Source organism: Chlamydotis macqueenii, chromosome 18 (assembly GCF_036417535.1).
Source record: "Chlamydotis macqueenii isolate bChlMac1 chromosome 18, bChlMac1.mat, whole genome shotgun sequence".
Lineage (NCBI taxonomy): Eukaryota > Metazoa > Chordata > Aves > Otidiformes > Otididae > Chlamydotis > Chlamydotis macqueenii.
Genome location: NC_141573.1, coordinates 1,219,000 through 1,239,959, shown reverse-complemented (window position 1 = coordinate 1,239,959; position 20,960 = coordinate 1,219,000). Strand labels below are relative to the sequence as shown.

Sequence of the window (20,960 nt, the reverse complement as noted above, 5' to 3'; positions counted from 1 at the left end):
TTCCCACTGCAAGGAGGCGATGACGCAACGCCGTTGGCTCGGCCGAGATTGCTTTTTCAGGAGTATCTCAACGCAAGGGTGGCTCGCTTATTATTTCCAAAGCTCGCACCACCCCCTCTGCCTTTCGCTTCCCGTTCAGCCGGGCTGGAAGCCCCGGCTGGGAAAGGCGGCGCAGGGCTGGCCCCGGGCTTTCTGGCCACGGCTGCCGAGCATCCAGCCCACCCCGAGAGCGGGGACCAGGCACTCAGAAACATCGCCCACATCCCCTGGAGTTAAACCCGCTCCCAGCCGCCGGGGAGGTGTGCGGTGCATCTCTCAACGCACCTTTTTGTTCAGACTTTCTCGGCTCCCACCGCCGCGAGAGCACAGACAATTTCAGCCCCACACCAAAGCGAGTGGTGACGCGGAGCCTTTCCCACCCGGCACAGCTGCAAGCTCCTCCGTGTCCCAGCGCGGGTGAGGGGACACTGCTGTCCCCCCGTGCCCGCCATGCCACGTGCTCCCCAGCCACAGCCCGTTTGCTGCCCCTTCGCCGGCCCGGCACCAAGAGCAGCTCAAGGTGAGCGCCGCGCTGCAGCCGGCGCGGGGCAGGAAGGCAGCTGGACGCCTGCCCAGCGCTGGGCTGCGCGGAGGAACGGGAGCTTCCTCCGGAGCCTCTTCCCAACCGGCCGCGAAGGAGTCGGCTCCAGGCTTCCCGTGCCCTTTGCCGTCGCTGGGAGCCCACGCGAGGCAGCAGCAGGATTTGAATTAAACCCTCAAGCAGCAGCCGCAGCGCCATGTGAATTCGTACACGGCGCATCTGACACCCCAAACTGCCGCGCGACGAGTTGCTCTGCCACCGCAAGAAAGCTACAGGCCTCGTTAGGCATTAACGGACATTTCACCCCAAAACCGCCCAGACTGACCCAGCGCGGCAGCAGGGAAGAAGTTAAACTGTGACTTAAGAGGTACCAACAGCAGTCAGAAAGTCTAAACATTTCAAACCGCAGCTCAGCAGAGGATCCGTGGCATCGCGCTGACGATACCGCGAGGCGTTGGCGGGGCTGGGACCGCGGCACACGCCCCATGGGGCGTTTTGCATCACCTACCAGCGGCGTTTGTAAATTAAACACTGTAATTACGGCTGCGCGGCGGGGCAGAGCGCAGGGAGAGGGGTTGGGCCGCAGTGTACATTGCATATGGAGCGCGAGGGCCACGTGAGCCTTGCTGCCAAAACGCACATCGTATGGGCCAAAACACACACGCCACGGGCCAAGAAACCCAAGGTGAGCTGCCTCCCCGACGCCCAAAGGCGAAAATGAGGATGAGGAAGGGCAGGACTGCAGAGCGAGCGTTCCACCTGCCCGCGCCGCGCTCACACACCTTCCCGCAAAGCACAAACAGGGAAGGAGGAGCTGCTATTTACGTCTCTCTGACTCACAGTATCGCTCTGGGAGAACTATAGGGGCTATTGTGAGCCCTTCCCTACCACACCCAGCCAGCAACAGGGAAACAGGTTGTTCCACATCCCTCCCATCGCTATCGGCGTGGCGCAGGAGCCAGCTGCCCCTCCAGAAGGCAGAGCAGTAGGAACCCAGCTCACAGGGTTTGGCTTTTTGATTTGATTTTTTTTTTCCTCCCCTCTCTTGAGCTAGTTACGAGCCGTTTTTCATAAAAATACCAAGCAACGCATCAACAAAGGAGCCAAAACTGAGCCAGAACACATTGACACTTGTCCAGGGCTGAAGCAGCCCAATCTGTCCTCCAAGGGCAGCGGGAGCCGGGGGCCGGTGGCCGCAGGACCGGCTCCCGCTGCCCCAGGCGTCATCCATGCTTTGCCAAGCCAACATCACTGCATCCATCGCCAGCATCGCTCCTCGCTCCCATCAGATGGGGGATGCAGCACCGTTGGCATCGCTCCCCATCCAGATCGCTTGCTCTGGGGATTCAGGTCCCAAATAAAAAGCATGAAAAGGATGAGAAACAAGGAGTCCAGAGGCTCAGCTCCTCCACAATTTGATGTTGTGCTGGGCTTTTCCCTGTTGCTTTTTGCGAAGGGAGGTCAGGAAAGATGACGGTGCCATCGAGGGAAGTAACCAGGCTGGCAGCAAAGGAATATTAGCTCATTAATGAGAAAAAGCCACAGACAGTAACAGGGCAAATTGTCTGAGCGGCTGCCTCCTGAAGCCAAGGGGGAAAAAAATAATCTGCTTTTCAACGGCTAGTTAAATGCTGTTAGCTGAATCCTTTGATGCCAAGCAAGCACCGGAACGCGAGGAGGGGAAACCCAGGGAGGGGGATGCGTCTGTGCCAGCACATTCCCAGGGCAGGCGGAGATGGCAGGGAAGAGGGGCCAGGCAGTCCCTGCGCCAGGCACCCGCTCCCCTCCTCCCAGACTTGGCTGGGAAAAGGTGCCTGCTCGACGGGAGAGCTCCATCGGTTTGGGTTTATTTTCTCTAGGGGAGAGCACCAGCCCTGTGCACATCATTACCAAAGCACTGCTCCGGGGTGAAACCCTGCTCCCCTGGACTCGGCAGAGCAGGGCTCTCAGCCCAGCAGTTACCGGTTCCCCTTCCAGCGCCACGTGCACCCCGTTTCACACCGTCCACTTCCCCCCAGCTGCAGCGCTGGCCACCAGCGGCACGCGTGGCCGCCCACCCCCTGCTCCTGCGGTCACAGCTCGGGCACGTCCCCACTGCCACTTCCCCCCGGCCCCGCACACGCGGCCCAGCAATAACTCTGTTCGCACATCACATGTGCTGAAGGTCGCAGCAAGCCAGGTCTAAGGCAGAAGCACGCTACTGAAAACTTCCGCAATCTTTTTTTCCCTCGTTCCTCATACGGATGTCTCTCGGTCCAGGCTCACAGACATGGCACGTGCCGCAGACAAGCCCCCAAGCCACCCAGAGAAGCACTTCACAGCCCAACACCTCGTCCAGACAAGAAGGCTCTGCCTTGATCAGTGACTTTCCATCACAAGACAACCTGGGGAAAGATCTGTGCTGATATCAGTGTGGGGAAACAATCAGCTTCTCCGGGCCGATTTATCCGTTTCCTCTTCAAAAAAGGTTTCACTTCTCACAGCCGATGTGGGCAGTACCCGGTTTGTGATGTTTTATCAGTGACTCAGCAGCACTGTAACGACCAGCTCTGTCTGTAGCCTCTGCTTCAACCCAGCTGGGCAAAGCCCAAGACATTTTTCATTTATTTATTGAGAGACAAGGTAAAGAAAATAGCAAAACCTTCCCAAGGCACCCAGACGCAGTCAAGTTCAGCGGCACGTTTCAGCGATCGGCTCCCTCAGGCCGAGCCGTTGCCATTGACACTTTTACCACCGACAGATCACAGACCTGGGTGACCCACGATGCCCCACACTTCCCAGCAGCCGCCCCGGATGCGTATGGATCACACATCCATATCAGGATGTATCACGACGTACAGAGCAGCGAGTCCCCAGTGCCCCACTGCTCCGGCAGCAGCTGTACTGGTGGCACAGGGTCAGTTAGCGCAGGAGGACACGGCTGCACAGACCTGACTGCACCGGCCTGGACCCACACGGACCGATCCGACCTGCATGCCGGCAGTCCCGGGAGGGGAAGCAAATCCCTCCAGGATCCGGGGCTGGCCACGCAACGAGCTGCGCCCCTTCCTGAAACCTGCCAAGCTCACAGCACCGACAGCAGACACCAGCCCGTGGACACACACTCGGCCCCTCCGTCCCTCCCGAAAGGCTGGAGCACCCCTGCAGAAGTGGGTCCCGGGCACGCAGCAGGTTAGCATCCCTGGAAGATGTCACCAGCAGAGGTGGAACCCCAACGTTACGCACAGCTGCTGCGCGTTAGGAGCCCCAGCCAGGCAGCACGCTCTTGGCAGATGCTCGCTGAACAGCCCTCCGTCACCTACCAAACACAGGTTGGTGAGAACAGCCTGCTGCTACGGCAGTCTGCTTTCACTCAGAGGGTCTGGAGGCAGTGAAAAGGCAACGCAGGCAGCACAACGTCCCTTTCTGAGGCAGGCAGCAGTTTTTAAGAGGTCTTTTCTTGTGGTTCTGCACCCTTAGCAAGCCCATTCCTACTGGTTCCTTCTCTAAGTGGAGGGAACACAGCTTGGAGGCGGAGTCCTGAATTTCTGGAACAATTTCTCTGGCTTTGGACAGAAGCACAGGTGGAAATGCAGGTCCAGAGCACCCACTCTTCCAGCAGCACAAAGTTGTTACCCACAAGCCATTAAGTGCATCGTTAAGGTCAATTTTAAAAGGATCAAGGACAAGATTACTGCTGCTGTCTCACCCAGGAGCTGGTCTCCACGGGCCAAGGGACCTCACTGCAGGGACACTGTCACCACCAAATATTTCCTGGTGTTCAGGTTCAGTTTTTCTGGGCGCTGCTCTGGCAGGTCCCTAGTGGGGATGGGCACCACGGCCACCGCGGGCTCGGGTGGTCCCTGATCGCGCCTCGACGACCTTTGACACTCACGGGATCTATATCTGCATCTCCGCTGCTGCAGGAAGCGCCTACCCAAAACAACTGCAAATCCAATTAACAGATTAATCCCTCTCCCCAGAGGGCTCAAAGCCTCTGAGCCACAGCGAGCCGGGCCAGACCGAGGAGCTGTGGGGAAGACGGGAGCCTGAAGTCTCCTGGGCAGCTGTGGATGTCCCACCAGCTTGGTCTGCTCCTCTCCAGGAGCTGCCACATCAGCTGTCCCACCACAGCACGGGCTGGTGGCACCCTGGCTCTACGGCAGCGTCGCGGGCAGGACCAGGCTCTGTGCCCAGCTCCGACCCACACAGCATGCCCGGTGGAGATGGCTCTACCCTGCATCCCTCCGCGATGCTCATCAACGGTTTAAAAGCTGTAAGGAGACTGTTTAACACTCCGGAAGCCCAGCATCCTCCACTGACACCAAACAGCTCCCCAGAAAACAACTGGACTGCAAAGGCACCACTGGTCCCCATTTTATTGTGCTAACAGTGTATCAGAAGAAAGCCATCATCTACCAGAGTCTCCCTCGGCCCAGCAACGGAAGGGTAATTATTGCATGCCTGGCACCGTGCCTCAGTCAGAGCAGCCTCACTAACTCAAGAGACCTGGGAGGAAAACCACCCGCTGCGCAACAGCCCCCTCCAGCCCGGAGGGGGTTTCTGCAGGTGCCGTTCAGCCCCAGCATCCCGGTGTGCTCCAGCCTGGTGGAAACTGCCGCCGGCTCCGCACGCTGGCAGGCACCTCTCTTGGGAAGAAAAAGCCCCTTCCCGTGACTTCGCCAAGTTTTAAAGGGGGGCAAAAGAAACACCATTTTGAGTAGCATCCCAGGGACATAAGCAGGAGCTGGACAAGGGCCAAAGTCACCCAAGCACTCGTGCATGTGAGAGTGGAGCTCCTCAGAAGTGTCTACAAAGCGTTCCTGGATCCAGCCCGGAGCAAGCCTTCACCAATCGGACACACGGCTCTTACACCCTTCATGCCAGCATCTCGGCTTCCCACCACAGCAAGCACTGAAGGAACCGCACGAGGAACCCCTCTCGAAGAGGAGCTGTGGGCACGTGTGTAATCCTCCAAGGACAGCAGCCCAGAGAGCAAAGAAGCTTCCCTGCCATCCCTCCCCGGTATCCAGCTCCCAGGAATGCCACGGCAGCAGGGTTCAGACAGAGGTACAGCCCTGCCAGACGCCTGCATCCGAAAACTCAAGCCACAGAGCCGATTACAGCTCAAGTGCTTTATTATCGCTAGGTTTTCCACCACCACCTGGGATTATCCTGTCTACACACAGTCGCTAAAATCTGATGGAGAATTCACAGAGAAATGTGAAGTGCTAAGCAGCTGGTGAGCGGGGACCCAAGCTCAGAGGGTCAGCAGGCTAGATGTTTTCGGCAAGACAAGCATGCAGCGTCACTGCCATCGGAGGAACGCAGCACCAAGCAGAACCAGCCACCCCAGCTCGCTGCGCCGGACAGCCGGCACGGCTGCACACAGCTGCGTCACCGCAGGGCAAACACAGCCCCCACCACCACCCCAGCACGGGCAGCACCGCCGCAGCGCAGACAGGACAGCTGGGACAGACGTGGCTGCCTTCATCACCTGTTAGACATGGGGTCTGCAGTGTTTTTATGCTCTTTTGACACCTCCTGTCCCAGAAAGGACATCAGAAGATCATCCAAGTTCAGAAAAGAAAGGGTTAAGGAGGGAAACAAATCTCAGATTTTCTTCTGTGGAGGCTGCAAACAGCTGTGAGCTGCAGCCCCACGCAGAGCATCCCCGGCTCGGAGCAGCTCTCCCTGTCCTGTTGCTGGAGGAGGGGGACAGCAGCAGGGGCACAACGCCAACGCAAGCGGCAATTCTGCACATCCCCGCTCGCCGCTGCCTCCGGGACAGCGTGAAATAACCCAGAGCCCAGCGCGCGCTTCCGGCACTATCGGCAATCACAGCGCAGGGACGATAAGGGAGAGGTGTTCCCAGGAAAAGCCCTGGCCCAGGCGAGCACAGCCCCCATCCGACACATTTTTCAGCCCCTGTTTACACATCCCGCTGGGAGGGGGTTGCGTCCCCGGCTGTTATCATCTCCAGTAAACTACAGCCAGAAATTTTATCTTCACTTTCTTCTGCACGGAGCAGCTGCCACAATAAATATCAGCAAGATCAACACAGCCAGAGGTCCGAGGAGCAGCCGGTCCTCACGGCGCCAGGCTGAGCGGGAGCCGCCGGGATCCTCCCTCGGAAGTGCTCGCACCAAGGTACGAAACAGCTTAAACCACCCCCAAAATACTCGAGCCGCACGCGGAACGCGCAGCAGGAGGGCACTAAGGATACCCGCTGCCAAGCCGTGCATCCTTCGGCAAGGAAGCAGGACCAGAAGACACCAAAGCCGGGTTGTGAGTGTGAGCAAAGCCGGGAGCTGCTCCGAAGGGGAGGCCGGGCTTGCGGTTCCCAAGCGGAGCCGCCTGACGAGGCTTTCCCAAGCTTCCAGGTCCAGGACAGAGCTGCTGTGTTTACACCCCCGAAGAGGCAGAAGAGGAGGAAGCCCTTAGACAGCGAGGTCTGCACTGCCGCCACCATCTCAGCCGCTGCTCGCACGGCGCACAAGGCTCTTCTGCTTTATTTAATAAACAGAAGCAGATTGCCACAGGCAGCTCTGATCCAAGTGACAAAATTGGTTTCCATAGACACTTGCTGCTTCCCCAGCAAAACTCAGACGCAGACAGCGAGCCGGAGCTGGGGGTAAGCGGCGCCTGACATGGAACACCGCGTGGCAAAACCGAAGCCTGGCCCCGCCAAGGGGCTGCTTACCCATGGCCCCGTCAGCCCTCAGACTCACTGCAGCTCCACCTCCCCTGTTAATTGACTGGCGCAGCGCGATCGCGTTAATGAGGGCAGCTTGCCATCTCCCAGCGCGGGGATCTGGGGAGCCAGGCTGCAGGAGGGGGGCTCACCTGGGGCTGCCAGGGCAGTGAGATCAAACCCCACCTCAGCCTCAGGAGAGGCCGCGGCGTCCCGGGGGAGAGCTGCCTCGAACCGCGTCTGCGCAGCGCAACGCTGCCAGGGGAGAACACGGGAGCCATGCCTGAGCGATGGGGAGAGCGGAAAAGCAGTTCCCGAAGGACTCACCAGAGGAAAAAGAGTAAGAAAGGGAAAGGAGGCACTGAGCATCACAGCTCGGACATCCATCACACCTCAGACCGACTGAGCAAAGACACGCCACCAGCTGCGTCGCACTGGGACGTGGCTGACAGCGCAGAGACGGCACAACAGCTCTGCCGGGTTGGGGTACGACCAGAGCCCCCAGCACGCGCAGCCCAGCTCCGGCCCGCTGGGACACCGCTCCAGCACCGCTGCCCTGCCCGCTCCCAAACCGCTCCCCGTCCCCTGCGGCAACCCCGGCTCCTTCAGAGCGGCGACCCCGGCAGTGCTGCCCCAGCTCCCCGGCCAGAACCCAGTGCATTTCCATCCTTTGCAAAGCAGGGCAAAAACGCCCGCAAAGCCGCTCCCTGCGAACACCACAGCCCACAGTGCCCCAAAATCCCGACGCGAAGAATAGCAGGCTGTTGGTTTTTTTTTCAGCTACAACAACAGCAAATACAGAAACACTTTCACCATTCACATGAGGCAGGATCAGCTCCACGTTGAGCTTGTTATCCCCACCAACAGCAAAAATCCGGCTCCATTCCCGTGCTCCGAGCCCACTCTGGGCTGCGACTCCAGTTAGCGGCAAACTGGTGACTTACCCAATTCTTTAGATCCTTGGCTTTCACTGGCCAGCTCTCCCATCTTAACCAGAGCATCGAAGTATCCTTTCGCTGCGTATGTCATACCTAAAAGCATCAGAGAGCGCAGGTCATATTCTCTTTAATGGCTGTTACGACTTCCAGGGCACTGAGTAGATGCTAGGCACGAAAACAGACAGTACTGCAAGGGGCTGAACCCCACGGGGAGGGAAAGGCACCAAACAGAAGAGAAACGAGTGAAGGAAGCGGGAGCAGCGAGGTTACAGGGCCATTTAGGAGAAAAAAAAGGTACAAGCAGGACCTCGGTGGTTTTCATCCCGGTGTAACCATCAGCCTGCTAACGCCACTCAGACGGATTGCTGTGGAATAGCCGAGTATCACAGACTCTTTACAGCTCAGCCCTGCTTGCTGACATTCCAGCCACACACTCGGCTTCCATCAGATAAGCGGGGGGTTTCCTCTCGTCACCAGAACACGTTGTACGGCTCCAGCTCCGCTCCGACACATTCCGCGCTGGAGCCTCTCCCAGCGTGATTCAGCGGTTGGGACGCTGCCTTCAGATGCCCCCCGTGAGCTCGGGGATCCGAAGTGAAGGACGACCAAAGACAACATTAAAAATTACAGGAAGATGTCGGGCTTCAAAGCGCATTCACAGCGGGGATGTGAGAAAGACAGAAAGCAAGCGACGGCACTGGTTATCCACAGAACGCTGCAGCGACGGCGTGCCCGGCTTCAGCTGCGACAGAACAGCGTGTTGTCAGCGCAGCCCGCCAGCCGGGCCACTGAAGCTGCGTTATCAGGGTGACATTTCAGAGGAACAAATCGGAACCGCAGTCCCGAGTGCAGCCCCTTCTCCCTCCCCAGCTGCGGACCCCAGCAGGCTGACAGCAGGCAGAGGCACACCCAAGTCACCAACCCCGCTTCGTTAGCATCGTTAGGAGGGGCTGGGAAACACCGCTTGTACGGGCACACGAGGTGCCCCATCCCCGGGGAGCAGAGTCCACAGCCCCTGAGCATTGAGCCGGGATGGACGGGCACTTCCCCCGTCACGGCCAGTTGATCCATTAAATCCCAATTGAAAACACGGCTGAGAACTGGCGAGAAAGCAGCGCGCAGGGCAGCGCCTGGCCCTGAGAAGGGCACGAGGTCTGGGTCTTAACAGATCCCCAAAACATCCAGGAGCCTCATCGGATTCGTGGGAAGTAAAATTGGCTCCAGGCTCAAAGCCAGAAGGCGCAGACCCTTCCCAAAGGCCGTGCTTCAAACACCGTCCTTTAGGACCATGAGACACCAAGATTTATTTTTTTCCACTGGCTTAAGATTATGACAGCCTCTTCCCTTACAGGCATTTCCACGGAGCCAATTAAAAGAATAAAATCCAGGAGATGTGCAGCGCTGCTCCGAAGGGAGCGGAGCCCTCCCCGAAGGACAGCAGTGCCGTGGGGTCGAGAGCAGCCCGCCTCCACCCTCCCCAAAACCCAGCCGAGGGGGGCCCGGCAGCGCAATGGCAAAGCCATTCTAAGTCAGAATAGTCCATTTTTGGGTTTCATCAATTCAGAGTTGGCTTTCGATCATTTCACTCTACACCTCTCTCACGGCTCCCAGTAGGGCCCTGAATTCCCAATCCAGAGCTGCCAACAATATTTTTAGTTTTTTTCCTTCTCTTCCAATGCATTCTTCTGGGAAATTTGGACGTTTAAACAACACATCTTTAAACACAACTTGAAATCGTAACTCTAAATATTTTAAAGCAACCTTTAAAGATGAACTGGTGGGAGGCGCATTTGTTATCCGGTTGCCACCCAACATTTTATCCCTCGGATCCTTTCCGCAGCCATGGCCCCGCAGCAAGCACACGCCTTGCACATCCCAACGATGCGAGCTCAAGGTCCAAGAACCATCTCCCCTGTCCCCTCCCCATGGGAACAAAGAGCATCCCAAGCTGGTTTTCCAGCTTTCCTCCCTTCCGAGGCCATGCCGTCCAGCCAGACCCTCAGCAGCCCCGCAGCCCCCAGTATTTCAGCAGTAAACATCAGCAACGCAGTCGCACTTACTTGCTAAGGCCTTTTCATAGGTCTTCCCCATAGAAATGAAATTCCTGAGGCTGGGATTGAACTGCTCCATGATCGTCTAAAGGAAAAAGAACATCATCATCAGGGATCAGCAGAGACGATGGGGAGCATGGGCAGAGCGGCTCCGTGCTCCCCCGGGGCAGCCAGGCTGAACTCTACGTTCATCAATGCAGTAACAGAACAAAATGAATCCTCCCACACCTCTCAGCAACTCAGCCCAAGCTTCCCGACGTCTGCAAGAGGACTACGGGTTTCACCGAGAAGCCTCCAGTATACCCACGTCGTGCAAACCACGGTCAAAAGGAAGGGCCCTGTTGGCCGGGAAGGGCAGATACTCTTCTCACTTGGGGTAAATCAAAAGTACCGGACCAGGAAGTGCCCAACACCAATCCAAACACGGCGATAAGAGCTGGTGGACATAGCCAGGACATCCACTGAACGCAACCCGCGCTGCGGCTTCAAGCCGTGCCTCCTCCGGCGAGCGCGGGCTGGAGGCACCGTCACCGCTCACCGAGGGCTTATCCCCACGCCAGCTCCACCACCGCCCCAACACCAGGCGAGAGCAGAGCCCAGGCACAGCAGCATGGGGGAAGATGACCCCGACATCCACCCTCCATCCCACAGCGTTACTGAGGAAGACCAAGCCTGGGCTTTGAACGCCGCGAGGCCGAGGGTCCGTAACAAAGTGGCTCCGCAGGGCTCCAGCGCGAGATGCCCTGTGCAGGTGCTTCACCAGAAGGGATAAGTGAATGCCCCACACCAGAAAATCGTCAGACACGGTGAATGTAACCATAATAACCAGAACTGGCAGTGGCCCTCAGACCAAGGTTGACCCGAGCTCTGGGAGTTGATGGCTGGGGATGTCCCACTCCCAGGACGGCCCAGCAGGGTCTGTCACGGACGAGCAGGAAGGGCTGCAGAGCCGCGTTAAGAAACACCACCGAGGAGCCACAGACAGAACAAAGCCACCGCCGTCCTCACCGAGCGGGCGCCAGCCGCGGCTGAAGCCACGCGCGAGGAATCGCACCTCGGTCTGCAAGCACGCGGTGCCACTTTCCACCTGCCTGTAAATGCACAAGCGAGGGTGTTGGTGAACACCAGAAGCGCTGTCTGACAGCTTTTCCTCCCTCGCTCCAGGTCCTTATTTAAACAGGGGGGAAGGAATAATCGGCTCGGGAAGAACAGTTTCTTTGTGCGCTTGGCACAGCGGCTGCTGGCCCTCCCCTGCCAGAGCTATTCAATCCCGGCACCGATAGCATCTCCAAAACCAGACACCGATTCCCAGCCCGGCCGGGGAAGAGTCAACAAAACCTCCATTCTCTCCTCACAAATCCGACCTCCAGACCAGGACCAAGCTGGTCCCCACCCCGAGGACAGCCCCTTGCTCTGCCCCGCCACGAAAATTAAGTTTGATGCCTAAATGTCCCCACACAGCCCGAGCAGGGACCCACGGGTGTTCCCCCCAGAAGCGAGGGCTCTGCAGCCCCCACGCCACGCGGCTGGCAGCGTCCCATCCCGGGAAGGGGAGGGAAGACAGCAGGCAGACACTTAGGGCAAATAAGCTGATTAAGCATCTGTCACCTCATCTGAAGCGGGCCAAACACTATAAAGCTCATTTTCTGCCTGAGGCATTTTTATCTCGAGTTCCTGCCGCCTGGCCTTTGGAGAGGGTGACAGTTTAATTTTCTTCCGCGGGTGCACACGCGCAAGGCTCAGCCCGCGCCTCCCCCCAGATGGAACCAGCCATTTTCTAATTTCACTGAGCAGGAACCCACGTGGGACGCCAGCTCGGGGGCCAGCGTCGAGGAGGGGCATCACCTAGGCGCTGGAATTTGTTGGCAGCAGAAATCCTTTTAATCCTCCAAGCATCGCCCCGCCGCAGCCCTGAGCCCAGGTCACCAAAGCAGCCCAAGCCACGATGCCCCAAAAGCCACCGCCCCAGCAGCTCCCGGTGCTTTGGGGTCCGTCCCACAGCACCACGCACAGCCCTGCAAAGGACAGGAGGTGACGGCAGAGCCCTGACGGGCACGCATGAGGCTAACGAGAAATCTCACTGCTAATGAAGGCTGCAGGTCAAGCCGCGCAGCAGCGCAGCGCACGCGGGAGCTGCTCTGGGGCAGCGCAGTTTAGTGAACACGCTCCGCTCCACAGGAGAACATTCACCTGTAGCAACCGAGCCACATACCGGGTTGTTTTTCCTAATTGCAGGAGACAAATGCACAGGAGTTAATTAACACTGACGAGGATTGCTCCATCCTTCCCACAGCACGTTTAACTTCGGTCAGAAATCTACCTGTGTTACCCTGCGAAGCAGCTGGAGGTGTGGGATCGCTGCCACAGCGGGGACACGGACACGTCCCCGCTGCCCGCGGAGGGGACACGGACACCTGTCCCTGCCACCAGCAGAGCCACGGCTGCAGCCTCCGCCACGCTCAGCCTGAGCAGTCTGAGGCTGAACAACATTTCTGCAGATGAAATATTGGCAGAATTTCTGTGGGGAAGGGATTTTTAAACAGTTTGCTAGGTTAAGTGCAGTGTTTATGTAGATGCACGTACGCGTGTACATACAAATACACGGATTTTTGCAGCAGTGCCTATGGAAACAAACCTTCCCAAAGCACAAAGCTCGGCAAACGAGTGATGGAACAGGATCTGCAGCCAAGCATCACCTGTGGAGCAGGAGCACCGGCGACCGCTGGCAAGCACCATCGCACGCGGATGGCAGCGATAGAGAGCAGCCCCCGGCCCTGCCCGAAGGCTGAAGCCGAGCTGTGGGTCTGGTGGGGACGGATGAGGTGGAACCAGATTCAAGGAAATCCCCTTCCAAAATTCAGCGCATCTTCCCCAAACTGGAGGGAACCAAAGCACAACTGGGCACTGTGCAGGGCAGGACCCCTCTCCCCACTGACTGACAACTGCCACTTTAAAGCAACATATAAAGAGAAGAGAGCCCCAGAAAGGATCCCCCTGCCCGGCTGAAGCAGGGGGAGGCAACGCTTTGCTGGCCAAAGAAAATCCACAAAGCCTCAGGAGGAAGCGTGCTGAAAGTGAGTGTTTTTAAGACATTGTCTGGAGACTCCAACAATAACAGCCCGGCAGGATGAGGGCATCGGAAAGGGCTCTTCACTACAGAGACAAAAATAGATATTTTCAAGCCTTCTTCTCACTCCCAGGGCGCGAAGGCGAGGTGACTCCAGAACTAACGCACCTTCACATCCCCCTCCAAGTGAGAGGCTGAAAAGCTACCGGCTGCTAAGGAGAAACCCTGACACAAACGTATTTGTGTCACGGGATACGCTCAACGAGCCATCGCTTCGCACACCCGCGTCGGCCAGCACGGCGCTGTCGCTGCTCCGGGGACGGATGCAGACCCCAGCCACCCCAACCTGCAGAGCCGGGGGGCAGAGGCGCGAAGCCAACGCTCAGCAACATTCTGGTAATGAGAGCAAATCTCCTCCCTCACATTTTGCTCCATCAGCACCACCCACAAGTTGTTTGCCTTCCACACGCCGCCTGGGCAGAGTTTAGAAAAACACCGGCAAAAAAAAAAAACCTGGCAGGCGAAGGCTGAAAGGGCTTTGCTTTGTTCCACTGCACTGAATTCCCTGGGTAATGCCACTCAGCTCTCTGGGATTGGCACGGCTTTATTCCGCTGCCAAAAATGAAACTAATGCAAAGCACGAGGTCTCCAGGACTCAGCCCCGCTGAACGAGGGGAGAAGGGGCAACGGAAAATCAGGTCCCTGTCTCGCCCCTCTGCCGCCGCCGTAGCCAGTCCATGCGTAAAAGTTGAAGCCCTTCCCAAGAACAAGCTGGAAACGGAGCTGGTTCAGCGTGTCTCAGATTTCTCCTGCGTAGGAAAGACCTGCACGACAGCTCCTTAAGGGCTTTTAAAAAAAAAAAAATAAATTAAAACCCAGGCTGCACAGCTCTCCCCGGGTCGATCCTCAAACCGAAGCGAAATAGAAGGCAGGCGCCCGTTTGCGCTGCTGGGGCTGGAGGGGGCCAGCGGCTGCGGTTTGCTGGGCGCCCAGGCCCTGCTCCACCGTCATCGAGAGGCACGGCGCCGGCTGCGGTGCATCACCGCACAGCTGGGACGGGACCTCGCCCCGCGCCGCTGCGTCAGCCCACCAGCAGCGTACGCGCTGCCCCGATTACAGCACCGCAATTACAGCCGGACTTCACGGCCAGCCTCTCCTCAAGACGGTGAAGGGCCAGGCAAGTGCGCACCAGCGCAAAGAGGCTCCCGGATCTGTCTGAGGGACGAGCATCACCCCAAAACGCCGTGCCCTGGGCTCCTCTCCCAGCTACCCCACTGCAGGGACAGCCCGTGCAGCGCTCACGGGGGACATCCTGGGCACCTCAGCCAACACAAGTAACGGACTTTGAGCCAAAAAACCCCAGCTTGGGTGTTTTCCCAGCACCATTCTTTGCCGCCCTACGCACCAGTAAGGCACGATGGCTCCTTGCAAGCCCGATGATGCACAGTGGCAGGGGTGGCCTGGCACCCACGGCTTTCCCGGGTGACTCACGGGTGACAGCAGGACACAATGTGACCATGACAAGCGCCCTTGGAGGGGGCAGCACCACGGGGCTCTCGGTTACACCGCAGCCACGCTGCAGAGCGGCTCAGCTCTAAGGAAGTTTTGTTTCTAAATGGGTCAGCCCAGCTCCAGGAATGCCTTCCATTATTTCTGCATCAATATTTAATGCCCAAGCCGGCCCCGGCGCTGCCTCCATCCCAGCTCAGACTGCCCCGCACCATCGGAAGACAGCCGCCTAGTTTCAGGAGCCGAGGTTCTGCTGGGAGGGGAGCCTCGCTGGACTCACTTCACCTCGCAGCTCTACCCCTGGGATCGTCCCCGTCCCGCCGACGTCTCTGGTACCTCGCTGCACCGTGACACAACGCAGCAGCCGCGTTCCACAACCCAGGCTGCTGACGGCTGCTGTGCCGCATCCCTCCCTGGCTGCCGGTGAGCCCACGTTGCTGAGCGCTCCCAAAGCTCGCTCCGAGCCCGTGGGAACGGCTGAGCCGTTGTCCTCCCGTTCGGGCTCTCACAAGGTCCTGCCCCAGAGCCAGGCGGCTCAGCACAACCTTTCCTGGGGACAGAGCTCAGAAAGAAGAGAATTGGGGAAAAATAATAAAATGAGTCCTCATCCAAACTCATTTAATTTCTTCTAGCTGTTGTGTCAGAGGATGAAGGGACCCAAGTCTCGGGGCTGGAGCTCTGAACATCTTTGTCATCAGGGTCTGGGCTTAAGGGGAACCAGCATGGAGAGCAGCATGGTGCGCAGAGCCCCCAGCACCCACGGGGGAACACCTCGCTGGTGCCCCCCAGCAGTCACCCTGCAAGGCAGACCCATCCCGCAGCCCCCCGGGGTGGGATCCACGCTGCTGAGCTGGGTCGGTCACCCAGCCCCTTCCCCACAGACCTCGCACGAGGGGCTCGACTCGGCCAAAGGCTTTGCCCCCGGGAGCTCGGCGCAGGAGGTGTTTGACATGCGCTGCCCTACGCCGTGCCCTGCCCTGCAACGCGAGCAGCACGGAGTGAAACCTTAGCCACGCGCAGACTCAACGCAACCAGGCACCCACGGCAAAGCCAGCGGCCGCCTCCATCCCAGGAGCATCTCCTCTGACGGGCACCCTGCTGCGTCCGGACCCGGCCGAGCAGCCGGACCAGCACGAAGCCTCGCTCCACGCTTGTCCACAGAGCAAGACGCCTACAAAGGCACAACTCTGGCAAAAGTGCATTCGCCCTACAAAAACCCCACAGCCCTGGGCCCTGCTCGCTGCGGGATGACGAGCCTGGCCTCCACTCTCCGCGGTTATTGCTGGGAAAGGAATTTTGAATTTTGCAGAGCTTGACCCGCCCCACTTCGACACAGGCACACGGTGCTGCCGTCGATCACAGCCGTGCCACCGACCGCCCCGGCCAAAAGGTTTCCGAGGCCTGGGGTGCGGGGACAGCAGGGAGCACCGTGCATGGAACTTGGGGGTTGGATACGCCGACTCCAGGGGCCGGGTTCTGCCTCCCCATCCCTCCGCTGCCAAACACACCACGCCACCCACAATTTCCCTTCTGAATCACTTCGGCAAGCATCGCTCCCCTTCCCTCTGGACTTGCAGATAATGAGGCAACGACACCCGTTACAGCCGGTGTGCAGCAAATGATTATCAAGAATCACGCCTGCTTTTGTGCAAGACAATTAGGCTTCGAGTTCAGGGTGTTTTTAAGCAAACTCCTTTCCAAACACAGAGTATTCACACACCACTGCAAAACGCTCTTCCACGCGAAGAAACAGCTTCAAAATGAAATGGAGTAGAGCCTGGAAACGGCGCTAATCTCATCGCTCAGAAATGAGACTGGTTTGTCTTCGGGGGAAGGAGGAACTCCCCATCCCTCCTTTCTGCAAACAGCCAAGGGACGAGGGGTGGCACGGGAGCACCCACAGCCGGAGGGGTTTGGCCCCCCGAGCCCGCAGCAGAGCCCAGCTCCGCAGCTGCGGCGGGGTCCGCACGGGTGAATCAGCAGCGGGAAAGGTGGGATTACGTTGGCGGAAGGTGCCAGCAGCCTCCGTCTCCCTCTGTAATTACTACACACGTGTAGGCAGCTGCCTGTAGTGGCAGCGCTGGCGAGGGGGCGGCTGACAGCTCCCCCACCATCTCATTACCGCCGGCACTCCGAGGGCGAGCGCTGGTTCTGGAAAATGATCACCATGGGCTTCTCAGGCAGGACGCCTCGGGAAAGCCTGACACAGGGAGAGCTGTCTGCTCCGGACCTCGCAGGGAGCTGGCTCGATCCTCCCGTCCGGCCGCTGCCAGAACCTCAGCAAGACGACGGCAGCAGCTGGAAGCCAAGCGTGGGGCTGTGGCTGTGAGGAGGCAATGGCCAAGCCTCCCCCGGCATTGAGCCCCTTCCTCGGGGTTGTCTCCTCCTGACCATGGCAGCATTTGGGCTACTGTACCGGCCAGAAAAGCATCAACCAAAAAAACTGACTTGGGCAACAAGGATGTGAAGCACCAGGGGTGGTTTTGGACTTGGAGACTCCAAAGCTCATGGAGCTCCTCAGAGTCCCCAGGCTGCAGGAGCCCTCAAAGAAACAGGCAAGCACCAGGTTCCTGCACACCCCCCACACCACACATCTCCACAGGACAAGAAAAGCATCATCAGCATCATCTTGAGAAGAAAAGGCTCCTCGTTCACTGCAGTGAACTAGAACGGGGTCAGGACCGTTCTCCTCCAGCTCCCAGCGCAGAGCTGCCAATGTTGGGCAAAACCACAAGATGTGTTCCAGCTCCACGTCCTCGCTCCCTGCGCCCCAGCTGCTCTGGCTAAAACACCAAGAAATTAAACCACTCGCTAACTGGTTGTCAGACCTTTGGACTCCCCTCGAGTCCATCTCTGGCTCTTGGGGCCAAAAAAACCCCCATGCACCCTCTGCACGTCAGTCAGATCAGCCAGGCTTCGACGGAGAGGGCGCTGCCGTGTGCAGCGGGCGCTCTGCCCCGTCTGACCCGCGGCTCGCGGGCGATGAAGCTGACGGTCAGAGGCGAGGGAAGAGCCAGCCCGCACTCACCCCTCGTCTCTCAGGGAACAAACATCGCCCAAGCATTGCTGTTGCGATGGCCCATGAGCTGCCCTGCACGCTGCTGACCCGGCTGCGCCCGGGGAAATTGCGACCTGCTCCGCAAACCTGCTATTAGCAGAGTTCTTCGAGGACAACACGCCTCAAACACCTGAGTCACCAGCTGAAACCGTTCCCAGCAACTCTCACCAGACCAACCACGCCATCGCCCAGTCCGGGGCACCAGCACAACTGGGTGATGAGCTCCAGCGGCTCCCCGGGCCGGTATGCAAACACCGGGCTCCCTGGGAGGGAAAGGCTCCCGCGCGGGACGTGACCGCATTGCCGAGCGGTGCCGGGCTCTGCCCGAGTCCGGGAGCACCCCAGCTGCGTTGGGGGGTGGAAGGGCGTCCCAGGCCGCTGAGCCCCAGCCGCGGTTGAACGCCGTAGCCAGAAAGCGCCATCCCCAGACCTCCCGAGTGGCCGAGATTTCGGGTGCCATTAGCTCCACCTGCATGGCTGTAATGCCCCAGGAGCCCAGACTCCAGACTTTAGAAATCCACCACCTTGATATTTTTTGTCCTAAGTTTTTTTTTATCAGATATTTCTTCCCTCCCCACTTAGCATTCCCAGGTAACTCCATCCAACCACTTAAAACGCAGGAAATCATGCAAGCTTTCCAGTTCAACAAACGACATCCTGCATTACACGTTCGGCTAGAAAGGTTTTATTAGACCTGGTCGCAGGATGCAGCAGAGCAGAAACCACTTCCTTCACGAGGAAAATTACGGCACATAAATTATTTCATTTTTTTTCTGATGACACCGGGAGCAAAGCAGAAAGAAAAAAAAAAATCCCCAACTAAAAAAACCCCAAACCCGAAGAGATTCACGAACGCCAGCGCCAAGCAGGAGCCAGAAAAGGCTCCGCTCGCGCCGGGGAAAAGCGGGAGCGGCCGCGCTCGGCCCGAGGGGACCCGGGGACAGCACCGCGCGTGGGCTGAGCCCCGCTCCCACCGACCCCCACGCAGCTCCCGGCCGCCCCCACTCCCCCACAGCGGCCGGGGGGGGCCGGGGTGTTGGGGGGGCTGCTCGCCCCCACAGCAGCCGGAGGGTGCCCGGAGATGCCCAGGGGGGTTGGGGGTACCCGGGGGCTGCTCCCCCCACAGCGGCCGGGGGGTGCCCGGGGGGATCACGGTGCCCCGGAGGAGGGGGGTTGGGATGCTCGGGGGGTGGTTGCTCCCCGCGGGGCCCCGGCAGCCGCCCCGGCCGCGGGCGCATCCCCGGGAGGGAGCGGGGGCGGCCCCGGTTCCCGGCGGAGGATAGGAAGGAGGGGGAAGAATTAAAATGAAGGGGACGATCCCCGGACGGGCCGGCTCACCTTGTAGACATTCTCGGTGAGGCGGTGCACCTCCTCGGAGCGGGACATGCCGGGCGGGCCGGGCAGCACCATGGGCGGGCGGCAGCGGAGCGGAGCGCAGCGGGTCCGGGCGGCGGGCGCGGGGCTACCGGCTGCTCCGCCTTTTATCAGCTCACGGCCGCCCGCCCCGCCCCGCCCCGCGGGGAGGGGCCGCACCGGGCCGGGCCCCGGGGGTGGTGGGGGGGCGGACCGAGCGTGGCGGGGGGCGGGAGGGGGCCGTGCCGGGCCCCGCCTGTAGCCCGGCCCCCGCGCCGCCGTGCCCCGTCCCGTGCCGCGCTCCCCATCCCATTCTCCATCCCGTACCCCTCCTATATCCCGTTCCCATTCCATATCCCATTCCCATCCCATACCCCGTCCCGTACCCCTTCTATATCCCATTTCCCATCCCATTCCCCTTTCCATACCCCATCCCATACCCCACTCCCTATCCCGCACCCTATCCAATACCCCATCCATACGCCTTATATTCCATTCCCCATCCTGTACCCCACCGTACACCCCATTCCCCATCCCATACCCTATTTCCATCCCATACCCCATCCCATACCCTATTTCCATCCCATATCCCATCCCATACCCCCCCCATTCTCCATCCCATACCCCCACTACACCCCATAGCCTCTCCTGCACCCCTCACTCTACCCCGTGCTGTACCCCTCCTGTACTCCACCCCGTACCTCTCGCTGTACCCCATGTTCCTGAGATCCCTCCTGCCACATCCCATGGCCTTGCTGCACGCCGCACCCTCGCTGCACCCCACGCGCCGGCTGCTGCGCCCCATTCCCTGGCTGCACAGTGTGGGGGGGCGGCTGAGGAGCAGCTGGAAGGGCAGAGCAGCCGGTGGTTTGCCGGGTGTTGGTTGTACGAGGGGAGGGATGGCAGCCGTGCTGTCCGGGCGCGCAGAGGTGGGATGAGTGGTCACCACGGTGCGTGGCCGGCCCTGGCGCAGCGCTTGGCTTGGGGAGACCATGGGTCCCCACGGGACAGCAAAGCGGAGTGTCCCCTGGCCTTCCCGTCCCTCGGGCCAGCGCCAGCAACTCTTGCACAGGTCCTGAGGGACGCGAGGAGCGGGGCTGTACCCCACGTCCTCTTGCCTTACAGCCCTCCCAGCCACGGCCGCGGCTCTCCACGGCTGAAAGGGAGCTGCGTGTGCCCAGGGCCACCCCTGCCACTGGCTGCCCCGTCCCGGCCCTGGGGCCAAGCCTCCCTCTCCTTCTTCTCCGCCGCAAGAAGCGGTGAAACAGTTAAGCAGCCGAGCGTGTTTTTCTCCCTGGTCTCCTCCATCAGTTCCGAGAACAAGGAGCCCAAGCAGACTGGTCGATACCTTGGCCCCAGCCCTCCCACTGCCATTCCCGGCGCTGCCTCCCGCTCTGCACCCCAGCCCCGGCGAGGAGCAGGGGAGGCACAGAAGGCAGCCGCTCACTCTGGCCTCATTTGGGTCCCATTTTGGCTTCTACCCCCTCAGAGATTTACACTCCAAAGGACTGGGAAGAGTTTACCACCCCTGAGAGGGGTTTTTCTCATTTTGCTGGAGCGGCCGGTTAACCCTTTCCCGCTGGGCTGAGAACGGGAAGCGGCGGTGGGACGGCACCGCGGGGAGGAGGGCTCCACGGGGCTGTTCCCAGGAGGGATGCCCAGCTGCCCGCACCGACGCAGGGCCCTCGCAGTGCCCCTTCCCTGCTCCAGCCCGCGCGGCCGGCTCGGCTC

At 59.6% G+C, this 20,960-nt stretch overlaps 1 protein-coding gene across 6 annotated transcripts in view; it reads right to left on the bottom strand.

The window, feature by feature from the left end:
- The window catches only part of BAIAP2 (BAR/IMD domain containing adaptor protein 2), a 42,623-nt gene extending 23,301 nt beyond the window's left edge, over positions 1–19,322 (bottom strand). For all 6 annotated transcript variants that reach the window (XM_086762709.1, XM_086762706.1, XM_086762704.1 and 3 more), the window contains exons 1-3: positions 19,215–19,322; positions 10,252–10,327; positions 8,198–8,284 (exon numbers count right to left, since the gene is read on the bottom strand). In XM_086762709.1, coding sequence (XP_086618835.1) covers positions 8,198–8,284; positions 10,252–10,327; positions 19,215–19,286 — 235 coding nt within the window. In that variant the 5' untranslated portion in view covers positions 19,287–19,322. The remainder of the gene's footprint in view (positions 1–8,197; positions 8,285–10,251; positions 10,328–19,214) is intronic.
- Positions 19,323–20,960: the final 1,638 nt, after the last annotated feature.